At 41.0% G+C, this 25,105-nt stretch overlaps 1 protein-coding gene across 1 annotated transcript in view; it reads left to right on the forward strand.

Annotated features, from left to right (window-relative positions):
• MYO1E (myosin IE) overlaps positions 1-25,105 on the forward strand; it is a 198,391-nt gene that overhangs the window by 83,988 nt on the left and 89,298 nt on the right. Inside the window, exons 3-5 of the mRNA XM_077747818.1 lie at positions 4,842-4,931; positions 7,062-7,156; positions 22,350-22,437. Coding sequence (XP_077603944.1) covers positions 4,842-4,931; positions 7,062-7,156; positions 22,350-22,437 — 273 coding nt within the window. The remainder of the gene's footprint in view (positions 1-4,841; positions 4,932-7,061; positions 7,157-22,349; positions 22,438-25,105) is intronic.

The raw sequence follows: 25,105 nt of genomic DNA on the forward strand, positions 1-25,105 counted from the left end.
CTATGCTATCATCACATTTCATAAAAGAAAGAATATTTTAAGGGGCGCCTGGCTGGCTCAGCCAGTAGAACATGTGATCCTTGGTCTCAGGGTCATGAGTTTGAGTTCCACGTTGGGTGGAGAGATTACTTAAAAATAAAGTCTTAAAAAAAAAAGAATATTTTAACAGCCCAGAAGTAGAAAGGAAGTCATCTACGAATAAAGAACAATCCTATATAGTGAATAAATTAAGCGTCATGAAAAATTGAAGGCATGTTTTTGTCTTTCTGTCCATCTTGCTGCAGAAGAATGAAAGCTCATGGATTCACGACAAGCATTTGGAAACCAATCAATTAAAGAACTGTTGGGTCTCTTCTGTCTTGTACGTTCTGTTGGATAAGATGATGTTTATTTTATTTTTGTTTGGGTAGTATGTGTGTACGTATAGTATCATAGCCTCATATCTCCATACATTTTGAAAATTAACCTTAGGCCACACCTTCACAGCCAAAGATTATGTGGGTAGAGACAGGTTGCATTCCAAAAAACTGCCTGAGCAGTTTTTTCCAAAGGCACACCTGAATTATGTAGTAGAGAGTGGGAGTGAGTATCTGGGAAAGGGCCCCACCCAGTAGGAGACCTGTGATCTCAGAGAAGCAGCTGGGGTCTCTGCAGACCAGGTGAAAAACAGGGCAGGCCATTGGATAAACAAATCAGGTCAAATTCACACTTGAAATAACTAAAATATGTTTGTTTTCTTCAAATATTAAATTCATTCTCTTCTAGCTGCAAGGTACTTAGCGCAGACCCGAGCTGCATTATTCATCTCAGACCAAACTTTATTTTTCAGGAATCCTCCCAAATAATACTGACCTTGAGAGCCCTGCTAAAAGAGTGAGGGAGTTTTTCCTCTTCTGCTGGGTTATTGATTCAGGATTGGCCTAGAATGAGCCGAAAGAGGTTTTTTTTCCCCTGTGTCTTCTTACCAGAATTTATGTATACTACTTAGTGAAAATCAAGACCTTCTAAGATGTCTTTTCACATAGCAGATTATTAAGAGTAAAAAAAGTATTGGTTCCTATAGGAGCTCTCAGGCAGCCCAGTACGTGTTTATCAGATGGCCAAGGGCTTGGTGGGTAGCAAGGGGTTGGTGGGGAGCTGATATTTTTAGCTCATGTCCTCAGGCTGCCCTTTCTTTGTATGTAGTGCTGATTTGACCAGGACAGGCTGCATTCACAGCATTCCCTTTACAACTAAGGAAAGGCTCACCTTCCACCAGGGAAAGATCATACATACTTGGCCAGGTTTGTTTTCACCTTGAGTTAAATGTAGACCTAGATGTCCCCTCTTCTGAAATGAGGATGGCCGTAGCAATGTTGTATTTCTTGAAAATTGGGCTTACCATAATAATTACTATATTTGTAGGGCACCTGGGTAGCTCAGCTAGTTAAGCGTCTGTCTGACTCTTGGTTTCTGCTCAGGTCATGGTCTCACAGTTTGTGGGTTTGTGAGTTCGAGCTCCGTGTGGGGATTCGCACTGGTGGTGCAGAGCCTGCTTGGGTTTTTCTCTCCCTCCTTCTCTTTCTGCTTCTCCCCCCCACCCCAAATAAATAAATAAACTTAAGGAAAAAAAGAATGACTATATTTGTTTCACATGAAACTCAGAATGAGGGACAAACCACATTCATTCAGTTTTGATTTGGTCCCTACCATGTGGAAATAATACTAAAAAAAAAAAAAATCAACTAAGGGTTATAGAATTTCGAGTGTGGGAGTGGGAAAAAAATATATATGTAAAACAAATTATTCACTGTTTATTTGAACTTTAAATTTAACTGGGTGTTTGTGTTTTATTTACTAAATCTGGCAATGCTGCCAGTAGTAATAACAATATTAACATAGCAACAAACTTGCTAATTAGAAAGACTTTATAGCTTGTTGATTAAGATTGTGGACTCTAGAACCAGACTGCCCAGGTTTGAATCCTAGCTCTGCCACTTAACTGGCTTGTGACTTGGAGCAAGTTTATAATTTCTCTATACCTCAGTTTCCTCATTGTAAAATAGAAGTGAAAGAGTAATAGGGTTGTTGTTAGGAGTTTAATGAGAATCGTGTAAGTGTAAATGTGTGTGTGTTCAGTCAGTGTTCACATTACCATCACTTACTGGCTCTTGCCTATAACGTCATGGGCATTTCTTAACGGTTTGATAATTTTAATAATACATCAGCCCGTTCTCAATTTTGCCTCAAAAAAAAAAAAAAAAAAAGTAGTCCACTAGTAACCTATCATTGGCCTGACTTTGGACTTGGAACCACATTTGCTCCTGGCCATTCTTCCATGATTCTGTAGTGATTTTCAGTTAGGATTCACCATCTCATTCCCATTTGCTCTTACTTCCGTGAATTGCCCTTAGAGTAGCCCTGGGTGCATCTGGGTGTACTTTTACAACAGGCCTGTCTTCTCTGCTGCTCTTTGGCCATCAGCCCTTTCAAGCCTCAAGATCTTTCTGGTCAGTGAAAAGGGAAGCAAAATGGCAATAGAATCATTCCATATGTCCACCTTCATGTGTAAATATTCATTTTCAAATATTATCTGATCCATCCCACACTTGGCTCATTTGTGTTCAATAATAATACCAAAGCTGCTTCTCAAGCTTTCAAGCATCTCAAGGTACACGAATTAAGGAAATTGCTGAGCTTTCTATACGGTTTGGGTTTTTTTTATTAAGTTTTTTTAAATTTTTTTTTATTTATTCTTAAGAGAGAGAGACAGAGAGACAGAGCATGAGCAGGGGAGGAGGAGAGCGAGAGAGGGACACAGAATTGGAAGCAGGTTCCAGGCTCTGAGATTTTAGCACAGAGCCCCATGCAAGGCTCAAACTCAAGGCCAAAGTTAGACGCTTTACCAACCCAGGTGCCCCTACTGTTTGTTGTTTTAATGTTTTAGTTCTTTTTGAGAGAGAAAGCTCATGAGCAAGGGAGGGGCAGAGAAAGAGGGAGAGAGAAGATCCAAAGGGGGCTCTACCCTGTCAGCACAGAGCCTTGTGATGGGCTTCAACTCACGAACCACAAGATCATGACCTGAGCTGAAGTCAGACTTTCAACCGACTGAGCTACCCAGGTGCCCCTATTCTGTTTATTTAATTTAATTCCATAATAAGCCTATCAGGTAGGTGCTATTGTACACTATCACCCATTAGCCACAGCTTAGAGATGAGACCTGCCCAAGGTCAGAGTAGAACTGGGTAATCTGACTGGATTCCCTGTGCTGCTCTGTTTGACACCCAGGTCCTATCATATAAATATGGAAATATCCTCCTGGGGGAGGAAATGTCATTGCTTTATATCTTTAACTAGGAAATTTCCAAACATTTTAAAATTCCTTGATTAAAAGAAATGATTTTGAGTATGTATATTTTTTTAGTGTTTATTTATTTTTAATGTTTATTTTTGAGAGAGAAACAGAGCACAAGTGGGGGAGGAACAGAGAGAGAGGGAGACACAGAATCTGAAGCAGGCTCCAGGCTCTGAGCTGTCAGCACAGAGACCGACATGGGGCTCAAACTCATAAACCGTGAGATCATGACCTGAGCCGAAGTTGGACACTTAACTGAGCCACCCAGGCGCTCCAGTGTTTATTTTTGAGGTGAGGGAGAGGGGCAGACAGGAAGAGAGAGAATCCAAAGCAAACTGTCAGCACAGACCCCGATGCAGGGTTCAAACCCACGAACCGTGACCAACTGAGCCACCCACGCACCCCGAGTCTGTGTATTTGGTGGTATTTGTTGTTTTTTCCTCTGTCTCTCTCCCTTTTTAAATAATTTTTTGTTTTCCTCTAAGAGAGCACAGAGTTTGGTCTCTTCTATCTCTTTTGTTCATTTCTGTATCCCCAGTATCCAGAACAGTGCCTGTTGTAGTCAATTATTGAATAAATAAATGGAAATATTTTTTATGTTATAATGATACTTCATGTATTTGGGCACATTGTAGTGTGTTGTATAAAACAGTTAAGAGTCAGTGTGAACACTTTTCTCTTCTGAAAGGCCTTCCTGGATTCCTCATGCAGAAATAATACCTTTTCCTCTAAACCTGATCTGTGTGGGCTTGTAATTTTCTGCTCCAAATAATGTCTTATAGATAGAACTCAGTCCCGCTGGCTTCTAAGGTGTAGGACTGTTCAGTTCATCGTGTATCTCTCTATTTGTTAAATGAGTACGTGAATACATTTTCAGTGTACCTAAGAGATAGGAAAGTTCCAGGAGGGTCGCCTGGGTGGCTCAGTTGGTTAAGTGTCTGACTTCCGGCTCAGGTCATGATCTCACTGTTCGTGGGTTCGAGCCTCACGTCAGGCTCTGTGCTGACAGCTAGCCCAGAGCCTGGAGCCTGCTTCAGATTCTATGTCCCTCTCTCTCTGACCCTCCCCTGCTCACGCACTTGCTCTCTCTCTCTCTCTTTCAGAAATAAATAAGAAAACATTAAAAAAGAAAGTTCCAGGAAAAAATATTATTTGAGAAAAGTAATGATACTTGTTCCTTTCTCTCCTAGGTCACTTCTGTTTCGTTTTGTTTTCCTTCCTAGCCATACCTGTCCCCAGTCATCAAAGGATGTGCTTCGATTCATTTAAAATAATGATTTCTTTTAGTAGCACCCTGGTAATTAACCTCATTACTCTTTCTGGAAAGGAACAGAACCTGAGCTAGTTGGTAATTCCTTTTGTCTTTATTTGTAATCTTTTAGAAAACAGGTACTTGAGCTTTTTGTTTGGACAGTCTTTATGAATTTTTGATAACATCTGGTTACTTAATTTGAAAAATGTGTAGCTATGAAGATTAATGCTGGACCTTAACTGGGTATAAATTCAGACATATATAGGATCCGTATTAATCTCAGTCAACCCTTTCAAGCAGATGCCGTATTTTGGGGAAAAGGAAATTGAAATGTACCAAGGAGCGGTAAGTTACATGCCACATAAATTACTGTAGTGTTTGGGGCTTTTATGATGTATGGGTAGTTTTTCTTGAAGTTGGCAATACATTTGCATTTTCTTATTATGAATTATTTATTGGGGAGGCTCAAGTAGGTGACATTGTTTGATTTTTAATGATGTGCTGCTGTTTAGAATGCAGCTCAAAAAAGCATAGGGCTATCTAATATAGTAATATTGTATCCAAAACTAGTCAAATAGGATGTGGGACATACAGGGACCTACAGCGTGTGTTGGAGACGGCATGGGGGAATTCCTCCTTCCACACAGGCCACAAAATTCTAAGGACTAAAAAAATCAGTAATGGGTAAAAAATAAATAGGACGATGAGAACCAGTCTCTCCAAATCAGAACTCTAGTTAAGCTGTGGCTATGAATGGAACATGACAAATGAATCTTTTCATTCCTTCTTTCTTAATGTGACTCTGGTCCCTATTCAGAACCAGCTCCGTAGCCATTTTCGTTGTGTGTGATGAAAATAGAAACTCTAATTCTAATTATTTCATTATGAGATTCAGCACTTCCCCAGGCCTCTCCTTCTCTGCATCTTCTTCCTTCCTTCTTCCCTCCTCAGCAGAAGTGCGAGAGCGTTCATTAATCCTGACCTCTGGAAAACAAACACAAGAGAGCCCACACAAATTCATCAGTTGAAGTGGAAGGCAATTTACCCAGAGCAAGAGCCCACCCCATTGTTGCCAGATGAATGGTACTGGTAGCCGGAGCCCAAGGAGACTGCCACGCGAAAGACCTTTGATAATGCTGCCTTTATGGGAGCCCAGCACAAGGGAAACACTGTCAGCAGAGGCTGGGCCCTGCCCTGGCGCCCTGATCAGCAGGGCCCCGGGGCAGCAGGCACGGAGCTGTCTTGGCATTCTCAAAGCTGGCCAAGGCCAAGGCCAAGGCGGGGCGGGTGCAAGTGCTCTGCATTCATGTTGTTTCTTCCCAGTTCTCGGAATAGCATTGCTACACGCGTCCCTTTTAGACCATTTATCTTTTAAAGACTTCTCTTTAAAGAAGTGCCCGAGAATTTTAAAGAGTGTATTTATTTTTAACTGCGAATGGTAAGAGTGTTGTAAAATTGGTATTTACTGAATGCCAGGTACTGTGGTAGCTGCAACAATAATAAAACAGCCCTGGGTGCTGACTGTGTATCACTGTCCAACCCCATTTCACAGATAAAGAAACGAAGGCTCGAGAAGTACTCAGATCTATTGCTATTGGACAATATTATCCCCACTTTAGAGATGGGCCCAGTGACGGGTAAGACAGAGTCTGTCTTCTCACTGGATCTGCTATGCTCACTCTTTGATGTCGGACCGTCTTAAATATAAGGCAAATTCTTTCCTCCGCTTTATACCACATGAAGTATTTTCCTTTTTAGTAATTTTCGAGGTAGCGGTGTTAAATCCAAGAAATTGAAGAAAATGGGGCCGAAGTGGTTCTGACACAATGAGTTTATTGGTGAATTTCTGCATAGCTAAGCTAGCCGACGACAGGAAAGCAAGGGACCCAGGCGAATATATTGCTGTGGTAGGATTTTTTTTCTGTCTATTGAGATGAAACAAACTGGTCAAACCAGTTCGTCCCTTTAAAGGACTATACCTCTTGCCCTCCTATGAGAAACGTTAGGTTTTCTCCTCACTCAGAGATAGTTTCTGGGGTGCCAGGATCTCTGACTTACCTCTTAGAAAAAAAAATCATGTAGGGATTTAGAATCCTAGTAAAAGTCAGAGCCAGGTTTTTAGTACGCCTCTCTTGAGACCTGTTGCCCAGATGTCTTGAGAAGCATTTAGAAATGGAATGTCTTCCGCAGAGGCATGGTGGGTGGAAGGGTGTGGAGCTGGAGCGTCTGAAGATGTGGTTCACTTCTGAAGGCTGAGTCACATGCTTGGTGACAGAAGAGCCCTTCCCAAGCCCGCCTCTGTTTTCTTAAGTGTAGCTCCTCATGACCTAGGCAAGCTTCGGAATTCTTGCGTTGCGCAGCCCTTGAGATTGGAACTGTGCGGTGGTGAAGTCATTTCTGCGACCAAGGAAGGAGATGCAGTGTGTTGCCCTCTCTGACCATGGTTTTGTTTTTGTTTTGTTTTTGCTTCTCTAGGCGCAGTATGAAAACCCACCACACATCTATGCTCTTGCAGATAATATGTACAGAAACATGATCATTGACAGAGAGAACCAGTGTGTCATCATCAGGTATGGGAAAGAGCCTCACTAGGAATAGAGACCATGCCGAAGTTGGCATTCTATCAAGGAACAGCGCTTTTTCCGTAGCTGCTGGGGTCAGAGGCTGGTTAATGTACCTGGGTAACAAGCAGGCTATCTGCTTTGTCTTGGTTTATTTTATAACTCCACACCATAAAAGCTTTGGGCTTCCGTGGGATTGTGGTTCATACTTCTGTTGCTCAAGGTGTTAAGGCTGTAGGGGTCTACATGGTTCTAGCCTGACCTCTCTCTGATTATCACTGGGCTCTGAGCTAACATAAAGTATCTCCCCTCCCATTTGACTGGCTTCCCTCTGAATTGGAGATCCTTTATGTTGTAGGTACAGTAAGTGTGCTTCACTATTTTGTCAGCTGGAGTCCTTTTCTCTACTTCCCTCTTTGTCCTTTCCTTAAGAATTGAGTAGTTCAGATTTGAACTTGTTTTAGTATACTTTGTCATTGCCTTTTCATCTTCTGAGGGCATCACGGGCAAACACCAGGCTTAGGTGTCTGTGGCTACATTTCAAAGTCCCTTTAACCTGAGCCAATTCTGTGTCTTTGCTTTTACAATTACAATTTACAATTGTGAAAAATGCTTTTACAATTTTGTTTACTGTTAGGAACATTTTCAAATGTACAGAGAACATAAGCAATCCATATTCCCATCACTTAGAACTTGACAGTTGTTAACATCCTGTCATATTTGCATTCATCTTTTTAGTTCTTTTTTTATGTATGTGTTTTTTTTTTAACGTTAATTTATTTTTGAGAGGCAGAGAGAGACAGAGCATGAGCAGGGGAAGAGCAGAGAGAGAGAGGGAGACACAGAATCCGAAGCAGGCCCCGGGCTCTGAGCTGTCACACAGAGCCTTATGTGGGGCTTGAACCCATCAACTGTGAGATCATGACCTGAGCCCAAGTCGGACACTTAACTGACTGAGCCACCCAGGCACCCCAGTTCTTCCATTTTTTAACCAAAGCACTTTTGAAAATTTTTGAGGTCTGAATATTTACAAATACAGACAGAATGAGAAAGAGTAATATAATAAGTCCCTGTGGATCTGTCTCTCAGCTTATACAGATGTTCCTCTATGGCCAAGCCTCTGTTACCTGGTCCTTCGTCCTGTCCCCACTTACGCAAATCCTAGGTAGCAAATTATTTCCCTTGTCACTGATTGAGGAAGTGCCTCTAAACTATCATTCTTGATTTTATAAAGAGACTTCTGCCCTGGATGGCTCCCAGGAACACAGTCCACGAGGAGGGCCAGATTCCAATTTCAGGGTGGACTTTGGAGCAGATGGATGATCATATTGGTGAATGTCTTCAGATCATGGCCCCATCTCTATCTGGAGACAGAGAAGGAGGTTGCTCTCCTCCTCAGTAGTCTGTTTATCTGGGGGAAACCCGTCATGTCTGCTGTTTATTTTCCTGTTCTGCCTCCTCATAGGTTAGCCCCCTTTCAGTTACCTACCCTCTCCTGCCAGCCTCTGCCATCTGTCAGGTGAAGTCCTACTCAGCAATAAACACCGAGTACTTGCCTTTGGTGTTCCCTGAGTCTTCCTCAATAGCTCACTGACAAGACAGGCCGGAAAAGTGGCCTATTGTAGATGCTAATTTCATCCACCATGCCTTGCCTTTTCCAGTTTACCCGAACAGGGATAAAGATTTCCATTTCCTGGATTGCCTTTATTAGTTCAGCACCTATAAAGATATCTAGGCTCTGCATCTAGAGATTCTGTTTCAACTGATTTATGGTGGGCCCAGAGCATCAATATCTTTTTTGCAAGCTCCCCAATTTTTCTAGTCGAGAACCAAGGTGAAGGCACCTGGGATCCTAATTCCCAGTCCTCTTGTCTTGAAGCACCCACTAGGGGAGGCAGATGCACTTCCTGAATGCCTGCCCTCTGCTGNGAGGCTTAAGAGAATTCTAAGATCCTCAAACTAGGAAATGGCAGCGTCTGTATTTGAACTTAGTTAGCCCTAGCCTGACTTTAAACCTCATGTACTTTTTTTTTTTTTTAAATTCTCATGCACTTTCAGTACACACTATTGTTAATTGCTCTAATGTCTCACCTTTCAGTGGAGGTTTTAGCAGCTACCATCTACTATGACGTGAGGTTCCGTCATTCGGGACTTGAGCTCCTAGGGTAAAAGTCTCCCCCTGCAAAGCACAGATGCTTGTTTTAACCTAATCCTTTATAGGTTGTTGGCCATAATGCTTTCTGCAACCCAGGTGGCTGACGATTCTGCTCTGTCATCAGTAGAGGACAGACAGATGGAGTTAATGAAAGAACACGACCTTATTAATATGTTAACCTCAGTTTCTTCCTGAGAAATGAAGATGCACATATACACTAGATGTCCATACCTGGGTCATTTATCTGGCTTGACTTGTTATCCCTGGGCATGAGTGAGGGGATTATGGATGTATATTGATGCATGCATTTGGTGCGTTCTGTTAAGGAAGACTTCATCTGTGGAGGAAGCTGGCAAGCCAGCTTTACAGATAACCCTGCTTTTCACCCCACATTATGTTCCTTTTGAACCATGTAGTTTTAAATGTGTACATTTATTGTTTTTAATTTTTTTAATGTTTATTTTTTGAGAGAGAGGCAGAGTGTGAGCAGGGGCTGGGGAGGGGGGGGACAGAGAGAGAGGGAGACACAGAATCTAAGCAGGCTGCAGGCTCCGAGCTGTCAGCACAGAGCCCAACGCAGGGCTCAGACTCATGGACCATGAGTCATGAGACCTGGATCAAAGTCAGCACTTAACTGACTGAGCCACCCAGGCACCCCTAAATGTATGCATTTATCCGAGATACTCTAATGTGCTACCAAAAACAATACATATTTGGCACATAGAAATAAAATAACAGTGTATTATAAAATTGACCTATATGAAATAACAGAATTCTGATAAATATTAAGTAAACATTGAATAGATATTCATTTTGTTTATATTTTCAGACTTTAGGAAGTCTTGATGATGTACATGGTTAATATCTGTTTTAAAAACTATCTTTAAAAGTTTTATTTTTTTTATTTTTATTTTTATTTTTTTAATTTTTTTTAATGTTTTATTTATTTCTAGGAGAGAGAGAGAGACAGCTTGAGCAGGGGAGGGTCAGAGAGAGAGGGAGTCACAGACTGAAACAGGCTCCAGGCTCTGAGCTGGCAGTCAGCACAGAGCCCGACGTGGGGCTCGAACCCACGAACCGCGAGATCATGACCTAAGCGAAAGTCGGACGCTTAACCGACTAAGCCACCCAGGCGCCCCTCTTTAAAAGTTTTAATGGATACGTTCTTTTGATAAATTTATAAAGAGTCATATTTAAATTATTTGAATTCTTCTCAACTACAAGTTGGGATCATTCTTCATCACATGGACATGAACACTATCATATTACATGAAGACATGAGAAAGAACTCCAGTTGTGAGAAATAAGAGAGCCTGTATCTCCAGTGCTGGGCTTTCTCCTAAACCGCAGGTTCAAAGCCGTGTGTTTGTAAATAAACTTTCATCAGAACAAAGCTACATCCGTCTGTTTCACGTTCTCGGTGATTGCGTTTGTGCTTCAGTGGCACAGGTAAGTGGTGACAGAGAACATATCTGGGCCTTTACAGGAAGAGTTTACCAACTCCTGTCTGAAGCACAAATTTGTCATCATAATAATCCCATGTATGTAACATACCAGTGTCTCAAATTGCCCAAGTTCATAATGGTTCTTTTTTCATTTTACCCCAAAATTTACACCTCCACCAACTCTCTCTTCCAAACATGGTTGCCAAATGAATGCTCCTATTTTATCATTTATTTTATGTTTTTTATTAATTTTTTAATGTTTTATTTATTTCTGAGAGAGAGACAGCATGAGCAGGAGCGGGTCAGGGAGAGAGAAGGAGATACAGAATCTGAAACAGGCTCCAGGCTCGGAGCTAGCTCTCAGCAAAGAGCCCGATGCGGGGCTTGAACCCATGAACTATGAGATCATGACCTGAGCCGAAGTCGGACATTTAACTGACTGAGCCACCCAGGCGTCCCTATTTTTTTAATGTTTATTTATTTTTGAGAGAGAGAAAGAGAGACAGTGTAAGTGGGGAAAGGGCAGAGAGGGAGAAGGAGACACAGAATCCAAAGCAGGCTCCAGGCTCTAAGCTATCAGCACAGAGCCTGACATGGGGCTTGAGAACATGACTGGAGCCAAAGTTGGACGCTCAGCTGACTGAGCCACCCAGGTGCCCCCTAAATTATTATATGATTTAAACTGTGTTGCACTTCTGCTAAAACATCTCAGTGGCTCTCCATTGCCTAGTAGAGTCCAGAGTCCTTAGCTTGAGACACCTCTGACTCTATTTTCTGCTCCTCTAACCAAATTGCTCTACTCTTTTCCCTCCAGTGGGTCAGGTTCACTTCCGTCTCCAAGGCCTTGCCTGGGTTATTCTCCCTGCCCCCACCCAACCCTTTCTCATCAACCTCAACCTAGGGGTCTTTCTACTTTCTGAATTTCAGTAGGAACTCTGATAGCCCTCATTTTACCACCTATTTAATAATATTATTTAATTTGCATGTGCTCATTTTAAGTAGTTTTTCAATCCTTGATGACTAGAAACTGTCGTTAGGCTTCTTGGTTTCTCTGGTACACGCAATAAATATTTATTTACTGATACTTTTGAAGCTGAAGCACTGGAAGTACAAGCTCTAAGTGCGATTTGCATTTTGATAAGGGGGAGATCACTTTGGACTACAACAGTCAGCAAAGGTGTCCCAGAGATGTTGGGGCTTGATTTGAGTGCCCCCCTCCCAACTGAATGTTTAGAAAGAAGAAAACATGAATGGCCTGAGGTCTTCTGGAACCCATCCTCCATCCTCTGTGATGGGGAGAAAGTGGGGAGGATATCAGTGTGATTGTTAAAGGTTTCTGCTGACTAAGTGTCCGTGTAAATTACTTGTAGGCCAGAATGGGGCCTTCCACTTCTGTTTCTATATTATAGCCACCTTGCTTTTGTGTGGCGCCGGATTGGTCAATTTGGGGAGGTAAGTGTGATTGGGTGACAGGCCCCTCCTTGAATGACAGGCCGGGTGATCTGAGACAAACCTGCAGACCTTGGTGATGTCTTGCAAGCCTCTGAGCAGAGACACGATGCACAAAAGTCTGTTGGTAGAAAAGAGATGGGCTCTTGAGAGGATGCAGATAGCTAGTGAGGTTATGAGGGCGGGACCTGAGCTTGGAAGGCAAAGGGAAGCTCATGTGTTCCATTCAGTAAGCCTGTGAAGCACTAAAAGAATAGGAGGTGAATGTGGACCCTGGACAGTGCAAACAGAAAAAACACAACAGCTCTGGCTACATTAGTATCATTGACATTGATGCGCTCCTGAAGACCCGAGTAGACACCTTTGATTCCAGTGAATGAGCAACCCAGAGCTGCTCAGCTCATTCATCTTCTGTGCTACAAAATCCATTTGGATTTATGTTTTAGAATTACATGCATGTTACCTTTGGATCTCTCGGAGACATCGCCAATCTAGATAATAAAAAAATCATGGTGTGATAAGACAGAAAAGAGGACTAGTAAGTTTTTCACGTGTTCTTTATCATCTCTATGTTACCAACCAAGACCTTGGCAGTATGGCCAAAGGCACTGCTGGAGCCTTTGCTAACTGACCTCTGTGGGGACTTACGTGGCCATGGAGAGCATCCAGATGGCACTTTTAATGCTGCCATCAAAAGTGAATTCCTGTCTATCACTTCTGGCCCACATCAGCTCTCTCCATCCTAGCTTGTTTTGCTGCTGTGTTGTCAGTTTCATGCAAGATCCTAATTTTCTTTTGCACTGGAACTATTCGGATGGAATTGTTTTCTACAGAAGAGGGCATTCCATCCTTGATGTATCCAGCACTAGTTTGCAAAGTGTTCACAGGTTGCATCCTGAATATGTGCCAAATAAATATTGCTTCAGGATTAAATAAAGGTGTGAGAAGTATTTTGAAGGTAAATCAATAGCATTTGGTGACCGAATATGAAAGTTTTCGTAGAGGAAAAGGAGACAGGTGTCATCTTATTGGGTCTAAGATTTCTGAATTTTCTGCTTCAAAAGACATCTTGGATTTGGAACCCCTAAGATTTGCAGTAGTAAAGGTTAAAGATGAAAAGATTTAAAAAAAATCCGAGCACCTCTAACATTTGGCTCGCATCCTATCTCTGCTCTCTGTCTGCGCACCATCAAATGTCTCAGGGATTCTCAAGCTGCCTTCCTGTCTTTGATGTATTTCAGGAACCTTTTATTATTAGCATTGGAACTCTTGTGTGTCTGTTGGTCTACCCCACTTCTTGTTTATCCCAGCAGCACTGGCCTTTGAGGCTCCCTGTCGCTCCCGCCTGGCTTTGGGAGGCCCTGTCAGCCCACGGCCCTGAGTGGGGTCCGTATGAGGACTGCCCTCTCGCTGTGGACTTGTGGAGCAGGGGCTTAAATCTCCTCTTTTCCCCCAAGCTTGCTGCAATGCTGACCTTTTAGCTTGCGTGATTGTTGAAATTCCTTTACACCGAAGAATGTTGCTCAGGAAGGCTGACTCACTAGCTAATTAATATATTATCCAAAATCGTAAGAGTAGCTTTTTTTTTTTTTTTTTGAGGATGTGCTTTGAGTATCAACATCTTTCACTGTCCCCCTTTACGCATTTCAAGAAATTGAGTCTCAGAGGTAAGGAGCCGGGTCAAACATCTCAAATTTGAAACGTGGCCAAGCCGCACTCCAAGCCGGAGCTACCTGGCTCCATTATTATTTTCTTTCCACTTCTCCCTGATGCTGTGAGCCAGCAGGTGTCAGGTTGTCTGGGTGATAATCCGCTAGCACCCACTGTCATGTGTAGTGGAAAGAAAGACCTCAGGGCCTGAGTCACAGGGTGGATTCTATTCTGTTCCATATAAGTTGTGTGATGCGTGCAAGCTTCAGTCACTTGATCTACAAAATGAGGATTAGTGCCTTAAAGGGAAAGCTGAATAAGGAAATATACGTAAGTTTTTAAACTGTTAAGACGTGGTCTAAAATACGTGCTAATAACATTGAAAAGGATTTCAAAGCTAATAAGTAGCTGAGCTGAGGCTCAAACTTGGTCCTCAGACTAAACATTGGGTTCTTGCTGTTAGATCAGCCTTGGCCAAGAAGAGCATTGCTGTGAGGCCATTTTCTTGGCAGACTATAGGTGACATTTTTGTCTGCTTGACAGTAAAAATTGATTAGGAAGACAGAAGAGCTCTTTGTCTTGTTCACACTTTCCTCATTATGTGAAAGAACGAATTTTTATCATTTACTCAGTAGCTTTGGCATGTCTGTTTGATTTTATATTTTGCATACTCAGCCATTGCGTGTACCTGAGGATTTAGTTTTCAGTGTCATGACAGCGTCTGACACATCACCCCTTTCTCATCCCCCAGGTGGGCAACAGAGATGCTTCACCTCAGACTTCCTTCTTTCCCAGATCCAGTAGGGCTGCCAGGAAGGGAATGTGTAAACTGAATTTTGGAGGAGGCTGTCCAGAACCTTCTTTGATGTGTTTCTCATTTAAAAAAAAATTTTTTTTTGAGAGAGAGAAAGAGAGAGATAGAGAGACACAGAGAGAGACAAAGAGAGAGATAAAGTGTGAGTTGGGGAAGTGGCAGAGAGAGAGGGAGACACAGAATCCAAAGCAGGCTCCAGGCTCTGAGCTGTCAGCACAGAGCCCGATGTGGGGCTCAAACTCGTGAACCGCGAGATCATGACCTGAGCCAAAGTCAGATGCTTAACCAACTGAGCTACCCAGGCACCCGTTTCTCATTCTTGATCACATCTTGTTATGTGATCACAGGGATGCAGGCTATTATTTGTTAGTTCCCTCTGTGTGTGAGAGATGAGTGTTTTGACAGAAGCCTTAAAGAAGTGTCTATCAGCAAAGACTCAGGTGTAGGTAAAAGTTTGATGATGCTATGAACTGTGCTATTTATGGAGTTACTTTATGAAACACTTGATTTTAATCGGCCAGGAAACTCATATGAGGATTTAAGATATATGCCTTATCTGAAGCAGTAGAGCTCAGGTGCTTGCTCAGGCATTGCCACTCACTAACTATGTGTCCCTGAGCAAGCTGCTTAGCATTTCTCATCACAACAGTCTCTGATGTGCCTTTGCTGCTCACTGGACAGTGCTACCATTATGACACCTGCTAGTTTGCTCCTTTCAAATCTCCTTTGCATTTGATGTTATTTCTCATCTCCTGGATTATTTGTCAAACACAAATATGTTCATCTTTTGAACTCTAGAATGAGAAAAAAATATTTTTTTAACTATCCCTATATTTGTTACCCTTAGGTTATACCTTTTGTTTGTTTTTAATTTTTTTAATGTTTATTTTTGAGAAAGATAGAGACAGCATGAGCAGGGGAGGGTCAGAGAGAGAGGGAGACACAGAATTCGAAGACAGGCTCCATGAACCCACCAACCGTGAGATCATGACCTGAGCCAAAGTCAGACGCTTAACCGACTAAGCCACCCAGGCGCCCCTAGGTTATACCTTTTGAAATGAGTCAAGTTCAATATTAATATGTCCGTATATCAAAGAAGTAGGGTTTGAGAGAATCAGTCCTAGTGGGAATTTTTCAGAACTTCACTGTCTTATGAATCTCCCTGCCCTGTTGACACCATTGACCTCCAGCTCCCTTGGCTTCCATGATGCTTCGTCTCCCTACTTCCCTTTGTGCCTCTTCAACCTTTCCATCTTGTTCTCTGTGGGGAGCTTCTTCCTCTACACTCTTGAAATGTCAGAGGTCCCTACTTCATTTAACATGCTTTTAGCTGCCAGCAACAGAAAATCTAAATCAAACTGGCTTAGAAATTAAGGAACTTTATTATCCCACATAACAAAACATGCAGAGGTTGTGCGGACCTCAGGGCTGGTTGTTCAGTGGTCCAGTGATGTCATCAGGGACCCAGGTCCTTTCAACCTCTCTGCTTCATAGTCTAGACAACCTAAAATTGCTTCTGGCTCCTCTTGGTGGTGCCAGGTGGCTGCCAGTGGCCATCAGAGTGACATGCTTCCTTCTTCACATCCTAGAGGAGAGAGAAGCCTCTCCCATTAGTTCTCCCTTCAGTGTAATTAGGCAACTTCATTAATTTGGACTCTTGGGTTACTGGGGGTGGGAGGCAGGTCATCTGGGCTTAGCTGAGCATGAGACCAGCTTTTCTATGCCCTATGCCTGCTGTGCCAGGCAAGATACCTGAACCAAGTCAGGAAATTGTCAATGAAGGGGGATGGAGAAAAGAGCTTGAGTGGGACCCAACTGTGGCCACTACAACCACCAAAGTCCTAGTGTGGCTTGTCCTCACTCATGCTTCTCCTTGGTAGTCCCACTTACTCTCACTCATATCATGGTATTTTCATCCAGAACCTTTCCCTATGCTTCAGACTCACGTTTTTCACTATCTGCTAACCATCTATCAGCCACTGATCAAGACAAATTTAAAAGGGATATGTATGTATGTGTGTGTGTATGTACATGTTCACAAATGAAAAAATATTCTCAGATATGCAACTTTGCTTATAAACACTCTTTTAAACAATTTATTTTGAAGTAATTCCAGTTGTACAGAAAAATGGCCAGGATAGTTCAGATAACTCTTATATCTTCTTTACATAGTTTCCCCTAACATTTTACCACATTTAGGCTCTTTCCTACCTCTTCCCTCCTACCTCTTCCAACCATACACACGTACTCACCATTATTATTATTACCAGTATATTGCTATTTTTCTGAACCTTTTAAGATCAAGTTGCAGATGTGATAATTCATCACCCCTAAACACTCCTGTGTATATTTCTTAAAAACCAGAAGCTTTCCTACATAACCAGTTAACATACTCCAAATCGGGACATTGATAATTGTATAGGGCTACCTTGCCTGTGGACCCCATTTACATTTTACCAGTTCTCCCCAAAATATCTTGCTTTCCATTTTGCTCCAGGTGTCTTTTCAGGAATAGATGATCTCTTCAGATTCTGTCATTTTGGAACAGGTCCTCAGATTACAGGTGACACATTGTGGGGTTTACTCAATACCTGTCAATTTTTCTGCTCTTTGTAGTTTTAAATAAGAGTTCAGGCATTAAATTTGGTAGGGGGACCTCATGTTGGATCTAGTGATTCCTTCTGAACAGATTCAGTCATTCTTGCTGAGTATCCACACCGTGCTCTTGATCAACTGGTTGGGCCTGTACCTGTCTCCTAAGTTTCTTCTGATTAACTTTAGCATATTTTCTTTTAGGACCTGTTAGCATTTTGTGGGCATATTCTGAGATTATAGCAGCACCTTGCTCCTCATCCAACCATGTATGGACTAAACTCACAGGATCATAATCCAATATTATCTTGATCTGTGCAAACCCTTTCATACTGGCTCTTGTGTGCTTGACACGTCCACATCAGTCAGTCACTGTACTTCTTTACTCATCGACACAGTGACAAAGTTCTAGGCTCCACTTGGATTTTCCCTGGTCCAGCCCTAGAATTAATTGGCCATTTCTCCAAGGAGACTTGGGCTCTTTCATTCTGATATGATATGATATGATATAATTAATGTTAACATTAATATATATATACCATACATACCACACTTATGACTATTTCTCTGTGTGTATGTACTGACACAGAACATTCTAACAGTTAAAATGGATGCTTTTTTTTTAAAGTTTATTTATTTATTTTGAGAGAGAGAGAGCATGAGCAAAGGGCAGAGAGAAGAGGGAGAGAGAGAGAATCTCAACGCAGGGCTCAAACTCAGGAACCACAAGATCATGACCTGAGCTAAAATCAAGAGTTGGAAACTTAACCTACTGAGCCCCCCGGGCACCCTGAAATATTTTGAGACTAGGAAGGGGAAGATGGGAATAGATTGGTGAATCTTCCAACAGTAGAAATTATTGACTGTCCTTATGCTGTGGGATATCTGCTCAAAAAATATGACAAATGCTTTTACATTTGCTAGAGTAAGTTGAAGTGAAGTGAAAACACTATTGATCTTTAAATTTTTTTTTTAATGTTTGTTTACTTTTGAGAGAGAGAAAAACGGACAAAATACGAGCTGGGGTGGGGCAGGGAGAGAGGGAGACGCAGAATCCAAAGCAGGCTCCAGGCTCTGAGCTGTCAGCACAGAGCCCAGTGTGGGTCCTGAACCCACGAACCATGGGACCATTACCTGAGCCGTAGTTGGATACTTAACTGACTGAACCACCCAGGTGCCTGGAAAGTGCTATTGATTTTTAAGTGAGGAATAACTTTTAGACTTCAAAAAGCAATTATGGTCCTTGAATCCAATTATTAATATACCATTGTAAATAACGTTTTTATCCCCAGAACATTCTTTCCATTTCTTTGAAATTTTAGCGTATGTTTCTATTTCTGTAGCTAATGCACACAATATTATTTCCTATTTAAATTGATATTTCTTGTGAAGTCTGTCTTGACTTTGTTCTAAATTTGTTTGATTGGTTCACAGCCAGCTATATAAGAACTAGGGAGTTAGTTAAAAAATCTTATTTCTAGGCACTGTTCTTGGAGACTGGGATGGAGCAGGTCAGAAGTGGAGCCCAAACATAGGCATTTTAAAAGTATTTTGAGGGGCGCCTGGGTGGCTCAGTAAGTTGAGCATCTGACTGTTAATTTTGGCTCAGGTCATGATCCCAGGGTTGTGGAATCAAGCCCCACGTTGCCCTGGGCTCCCCAGCATGGAGCCCACTTGAGACTCTCTTTCTCACTTCCTCTGCCTCTCTCCTCTTGTGCCCTCTCTCTGAATAAAATTTTAACAGAATTTCAAAAAAGAAATGAAAGTACCTTGGGGATTCTCGTTGACTGCTGGATTTAGGGACCAATGGGGCCTTTTTCTAACTTAAAGCACATATTATTTTAGAGGGTTTGGTGGGGTTTTTTTGGCCCACTTTAGAAGTCAAGTGAAGGCAATTAAATTAAGAAAGGCTGCCTGTAACTATAAGCAAAGCAAATTCTCTAACTGCTGTGAGATACAAAGCAAATAATTTTGGGTATGCTGTATAATGTCTGATACCCTCACCTTCCTTTAACTCAGGTTTTAGTCCAGGGGAAGAAATGATATTTTCCCATCCCCAAAGGGCCAGTATAATTATGGTTGTATATATTTTAAGCTTCAAATAATTATGTAACATTGTTATTGTACCATATTCTGAGCAAATTAACCAACTTCTGATCAATAAAACGTTTAAGTGTTTATAAATGGAAACCAAGAAGTGAAAATTCCAGTCAGTGTTCAGCCAGAATTAATTATTTTAAAGCTTCTGAAAAATATCACAATTTTTAGAATATAGTTCTATTATTGGATCTGGCTTATTTATCTTAATATGTGAAATGAATTATGTTCCAGTATTCTTCTGTTCTTCTGCTTCCAACAAAAGAGATAAAATAGTTCATGCCTGATCACACTAATAACCAAAGACACAGTGGGGGAATCACTATACTTTGATTTCATAATTTTACTAGGAATTGTCATTTTTCCTTTTCTTTCTTGCACACACACACACACACACACTGCTTGCATCAAGGAGTTCTAAACATGAAAATGTTTACTCATCCTGAGAAGGTAACTTGAGGAATAATCTAAAGAAATTGATCATGGGGCGCCTGGGTGGCTTAGTCGGTTAAGCGTCCGACTTTCGCTTAGGTCATGATCTCGCGGTTCGTGGGTTCGAGCCCCGCGTCGGGCTCTGTGCTGACTGCCAGCTCAGAGCCTGGAGCCTGTTTCAGTCTGTGACTCCCTCTCTCTCTGACCCTCCCCTGCTCGCTCTGTCTCTCTCTCTCCTAGAAATAAATTTAAAAAAAAATTAAAAAAAAAAAGAAATTGATCAATGTTGATTATCACTGTGGTATGTGGTTCCACTTTTTCTAGAAACGCTGTTTTTAAATATCTGAAATATATAGGTAATTACCTGTCTCAAAACTTTAAACATTAAGCGAAATCACATCAAAAGAAAAAAGAGTCATCTACGTACCAGCCCTTCAACAACTCAGAAATATTTTTTCTTTGTTCCATTTCCATTCTTCTCCATACATTATTTTTACATAGTCATAATCACGTTATGGATACATTGTCTTCTGCTTATATTGCCATTAACCTTAGTTGCATTTTCTTTATGTTGCCACATAGTGTTTTAATGATTCTAAGTTTGTTTATTTTTATTTTAGAGCACGAGTAACCAGGGGAGAGGAGCAGAGAAAGGGGATCTTTTCTTTTTTTAATACTTATTTACTTTTGAGAGGTCAGAAGGGGCAAAGAGAAAAGGAGAGAGAGAATCCCAAGCAGGCTCCAAGCACAGAGCCAGATGTGGGGCTTGAACCCACCAACCATGAGATCATGACCTGAGCTGAAATGAAGAGCCAGACACTTTACTGATTGAGCCACCCGGTCACCCCTCTAATTATTTTAAATGTCTGTATGATATTAGATTGGGTGGTTGTACCTTTACACTCTTGGACTTTATAATACCCTTGACTGTTCACATTATTTACAAAATTATAAAATGGAGTTTCATTTGTTGACAAAACGTGTGCTTCAAATGAGCAAGAGTGCACGTTTTGACCCTGGATCTAGCGTCATTTGATTACGTGGACCACTGAAGCAGATCATTTCCTTGTTGAAACTGAAGTATTCACTATACCTCCTTGTGCCTGTGAGTAAGCATGTCCTCTACAAACAGCGTAACGTTTCATCTCAGAGTTGCTGGTTTCTACCTGCCGCCACACCTCAGGGAATTTTAGTTTGGTCTCCCTAGTCATGTGACCTGGAAGCCAGAACTGAGTATGGTGAGTGAGTTGCATTGGTGGATTCAGACCTTTCAAGGCCCTTGAAGAGTTCCCTCATTCCTCCCTATAATCTCTCTAATTAAACATGTATGGGGGAAAGACATTCCAACTAACTTCTGAATTGTCCCCTGATGACTACCTTAATCCTCTTTGTGTTTGTTTTGTTTCGAAATACCCAATTATTTACAAATTTTAGTTTCTTTTTGAAGGTAAGGGGTCACCTGGCTTGGATGGACCCTAAGCAGACTCTTCCCCTTTTCTTGAGTAACTGGGCAGTTGAGAATAGTTCTTGAGGTTGAGTGTTCATAGACAAATATTTGCTCTCTACCCCGAAATTCTCGATCACCAAGAACGAACAAAAATATTGTCTCACGAACTCGTAGCAGCCTGAAGTTCTCACACTAATTTTCACCATTATTTTACATGATCTGACCTCCGTTAATTAATTCTATCATGGCAACACGAAGGCAACCAATAGAGGAGAAATCTGACTGACTTCAGCGGGTTTTGAGTTGAGGTCATCATCAATTTGAGGGGATTTTGAAGGAAGAATGGGTATTTTGAAGAGTAGACTATACACTTTTAACAAAAGGGTTTCCCTATGCAGTGAGGCCACCAAAACGGAAGGTAGTCTCTGTTATGCAGGATGTGATTAATATTGCCTCATCGTTTAATTTTAGAACTTCTAAAATAAAGTTGCTTGCATCAGTTCAAGGCACATGGTCTGTAACCTGAGAGTGCCTATGTTTTCCTTTTTTTTTAAATCACAGAAGTAATAATATGCATTACTAAAGGTTTGGAAAATAATGAAAGAAAGGGGTCTTCCATGGCATCTTTTCCTTTACCAAAACCTCTGCTAATATGTTGCAGTAGTTCTAGCCTTTTCTTTTCTTATGTATATTTTCCCTAACTTGTGTTCATGTGTTCATATATCATTTGTATCTGATTTATTTCACTTAACATTATTTCATATGCTTTTTTCCATAAGTTTACAATCTTCGTGTCAGTTGTAAGTTCTGTAGAGTATTCCATCTTTCTGATATCCCAAAGCGTTCTTAAATCACGTTCCCTATTAGCAGGCATTAGAAAGCCTGGTTGTCTATTCTGGACATGGCCGTTATCCAGACCTTGGTCCTCAAACCGTGTTAATATTGGTCAGACAAGTCAGGGAGGGAACTCTTCCTGCTGTGATTTGCCTTTCTCAACCAATATCATATGCTTATTACCGAATTCCTCTATGTTTGCTTTCTTTTTTGTTTTCGTTTGTTTTGTTGGGGGAGGGAACTGGTTGTGATCCACTTCATGGGTGGGTATTTTTGTCTTTTCTCAGTGGTGAAAGTGGTGCTGGAAAGACCGTGGCTGCCAAATACATCATGAGTTACATCTCCAGAGTGTCGGGAGGAGGTCCCAAAGTCCAGGTGAGTTAGTGATGTGGCCCCTTTTGAAGCCCTGTACTATGTGAAATATGGAAGTCTCCATTGGCTTGTTTAACAAAACAAGAATGTTTTTTCTACAGAAAAGTCATAGGTTCTATAACTAAGAACCTTGAAATCTGCAAAGAAATAGCATGGGATGGAGATACCTGATAAATAATGAGGTCTTATAAATCAATAAAAAGCGTCAAAAATCCTAAAAGGAAATAAAGGGCATGAAAGACAACTCATAAAACATGAAAATATGCTCACTCTCAGGATAATAATGACAGTGCACATTGAAACTTAACAACTATTTAACTGTCAGAATGGCAAAAATTTTGTAGTATTTTAAACAATGTTGGTAAAAATACAGGAACATAGTCCCTCTCATACATTGTGGTAGGAGCATGAGGTCGTATGCTCTTAATGGAGGGCGTTTTAGCAAAATCTATCAACTCTACGTGTATGCGCCCTTTGACTCACTCATCAGTTTTGCTTAAGAGAACGTATCCTTTAGATGGACTGAAATATATGCAAAATGATGCAGTTATTTGGTATGGCATTTTTTAGTAATGTCAAAGACTGGAAACAACTTGGATGTTCATTAGTTGGAGACTGGTGATATAATTTGTGGCTGATAATAGAATAGAATTATGAGACAGCCTTAAAAATGAAGCTTCATAGACTGATAGGGAATGATCTCCAAGATAATGATGGACTGCAAAAAAGCAAGGTTCAGAACATTGTGTATCATGTGTTACCATTTGAGGAGAAAAAGAGAACATATATCCATATTTGTTTGGATATGTGTAACATACTTTTGGAAAGATAATAAGAAGCTGATAATCAGTTCTTTAGGGAGGGAAACTGGGAGATGGGGGGGGGAAGGCACACTCTCCCCGATATCCTTTTGAAACTTTTATGGTTTGAACTAGGAGACTACATTTCCAATTAAAGAAATTGACAAAAATCTTAAAATAGAGAAGGGGGAGGGAGAGACCAAGGAAGAAGGAAAGGTTAGAGAATAACATTAGGAAGGCAGGGAGATCCAGAAAATGAGAATACAGGAGAGATGGAAAAATAAAAAAAATAAAAAAAAGAGGGGAACAGGATATGGGCAGAGAAGCAGCACATCTGAGAGTACAGTATGAAGAAGGTAGATCAAGCTTCCTCTGTCTTTAGTTTCACTCCTCATGGGAACAGAATCGGCATCCATAGGAATGGGCAAAAGATGATGGTGAAGGCAGGCGAGGGTCCACGGGGACTGCCCCAAACTCAGCTCTCATCACTGGCACAGACCACTGGAAACATTGTTTTATTGGAACTCATGCCCCCAGGTAGATTTCAACATAAAAATTAATTTTTTGATCAGAATCATTGTTATATGTAAGCGATGGAACCTACTTCTGAAGCCAAGACTACACTGTAGGTTAGCTAACTTAAAAATACATTTTAAAAAATCAGAATCATTTCATAAGTGATGTCATTGCTGCAGTCATCTGTAGACTTTAAAAAGATACGTCAAAATTCTCTTTACTGTGGTTCTGTCTGCTAATTAAATGAAGTTCTGTTATGTCCCATTGGGTCAGAAAGCTTAAGGCAGCATCGAAAATTCCTTTCACAGAGAGAAAGGGTCTTAGCATGGCCTCTTTCACTGAATGAAAGGCAGATGTAGAGTAACACTCTACAGTGGCACAAATGACAAACATAATTTAAAATTTTCAAGTGGCTACATTTTTTAAAAGGTAAAAAGAAGCTTATGAAAGTGATTTTAAAAAATACATTGTATTTAACTTAACATATCCCAAACATTATCATTTCAGCATATAATCGCTATCAAAAACCTAGTGAGATATTTTACATTCTTTTTAATGTTAAATCTTCGAAATCCAGGGTATAATCTACACTTAACATCTCAGTTGGGACTAGCCTTCTTGCACTCAATACAACATGTGTCTCATGGCTTCCATACTGGATTCAAGAACCTGGATTGGTGTGACGCCACTTGATTATCTCCATTCATGTGACCGTACCCTAGCCCTAGAAGCTTGACATGAAGACAGAAACTCAGGATGCTGTTTTGTGAGCGGTCTGCTCCTTTATATTAATTTGTTCTTTGTCATTCCCCCAATACGCTGACCACATGCCACAAAATTCTGTGGGACACCTTGACAGTTGGTGGATGCATGATGTGTCGATACATGCATAAGGATTCTCAGTTAAAAGTCAGTAATTAAAGAAGGGAAGAAACAAGAGCCTTCCTTTTGTTCTACCCCTTTGAGAAGCTGAGTGTTGATAAATGGTGTCAAAAAACAGATATACATGAATGCACCTTGAGTGTACTGTGCTAAGTGAGATCAAAGACAATGTATGAGGACATTTGTATATGGAATCTAAAAAATTAAACATGAAAAAAGACTAAAATGGTGGGATGATTAGATATGTGTGTGCTGGGGGTAGAGGTGATAAGGTTGATATCGTTTGAATGTACAAATTTATAAGAAGTATTAAAAATTAATAGAGATTTAATTAACAGTATAATGAATACAGACCATACTTTTTATTATAAATATGTAATGTGATAAATATTACTACATCAGGAATCACACTATAGTCCATAAATGTATCAATGTAACATGCTGTACATCTTACATAATATTGCATCTCCAAT

This window comes from Crocuta crocuta, unplaced genomic scaffold (assembly GCF_008692635.1).
Source record: "Crocuta crocuta isolate KB4526 unplaced genomic scaffold, BGI_CrCroc_1.0 scaffold130, whole genome shotgun sequence".
Lineage (NCBI taxonomy): Eukaryota > Metazoa > Chordata > Mammalia > Carnivora > Hyaenidae > Crocuta > Crocuta crocuta.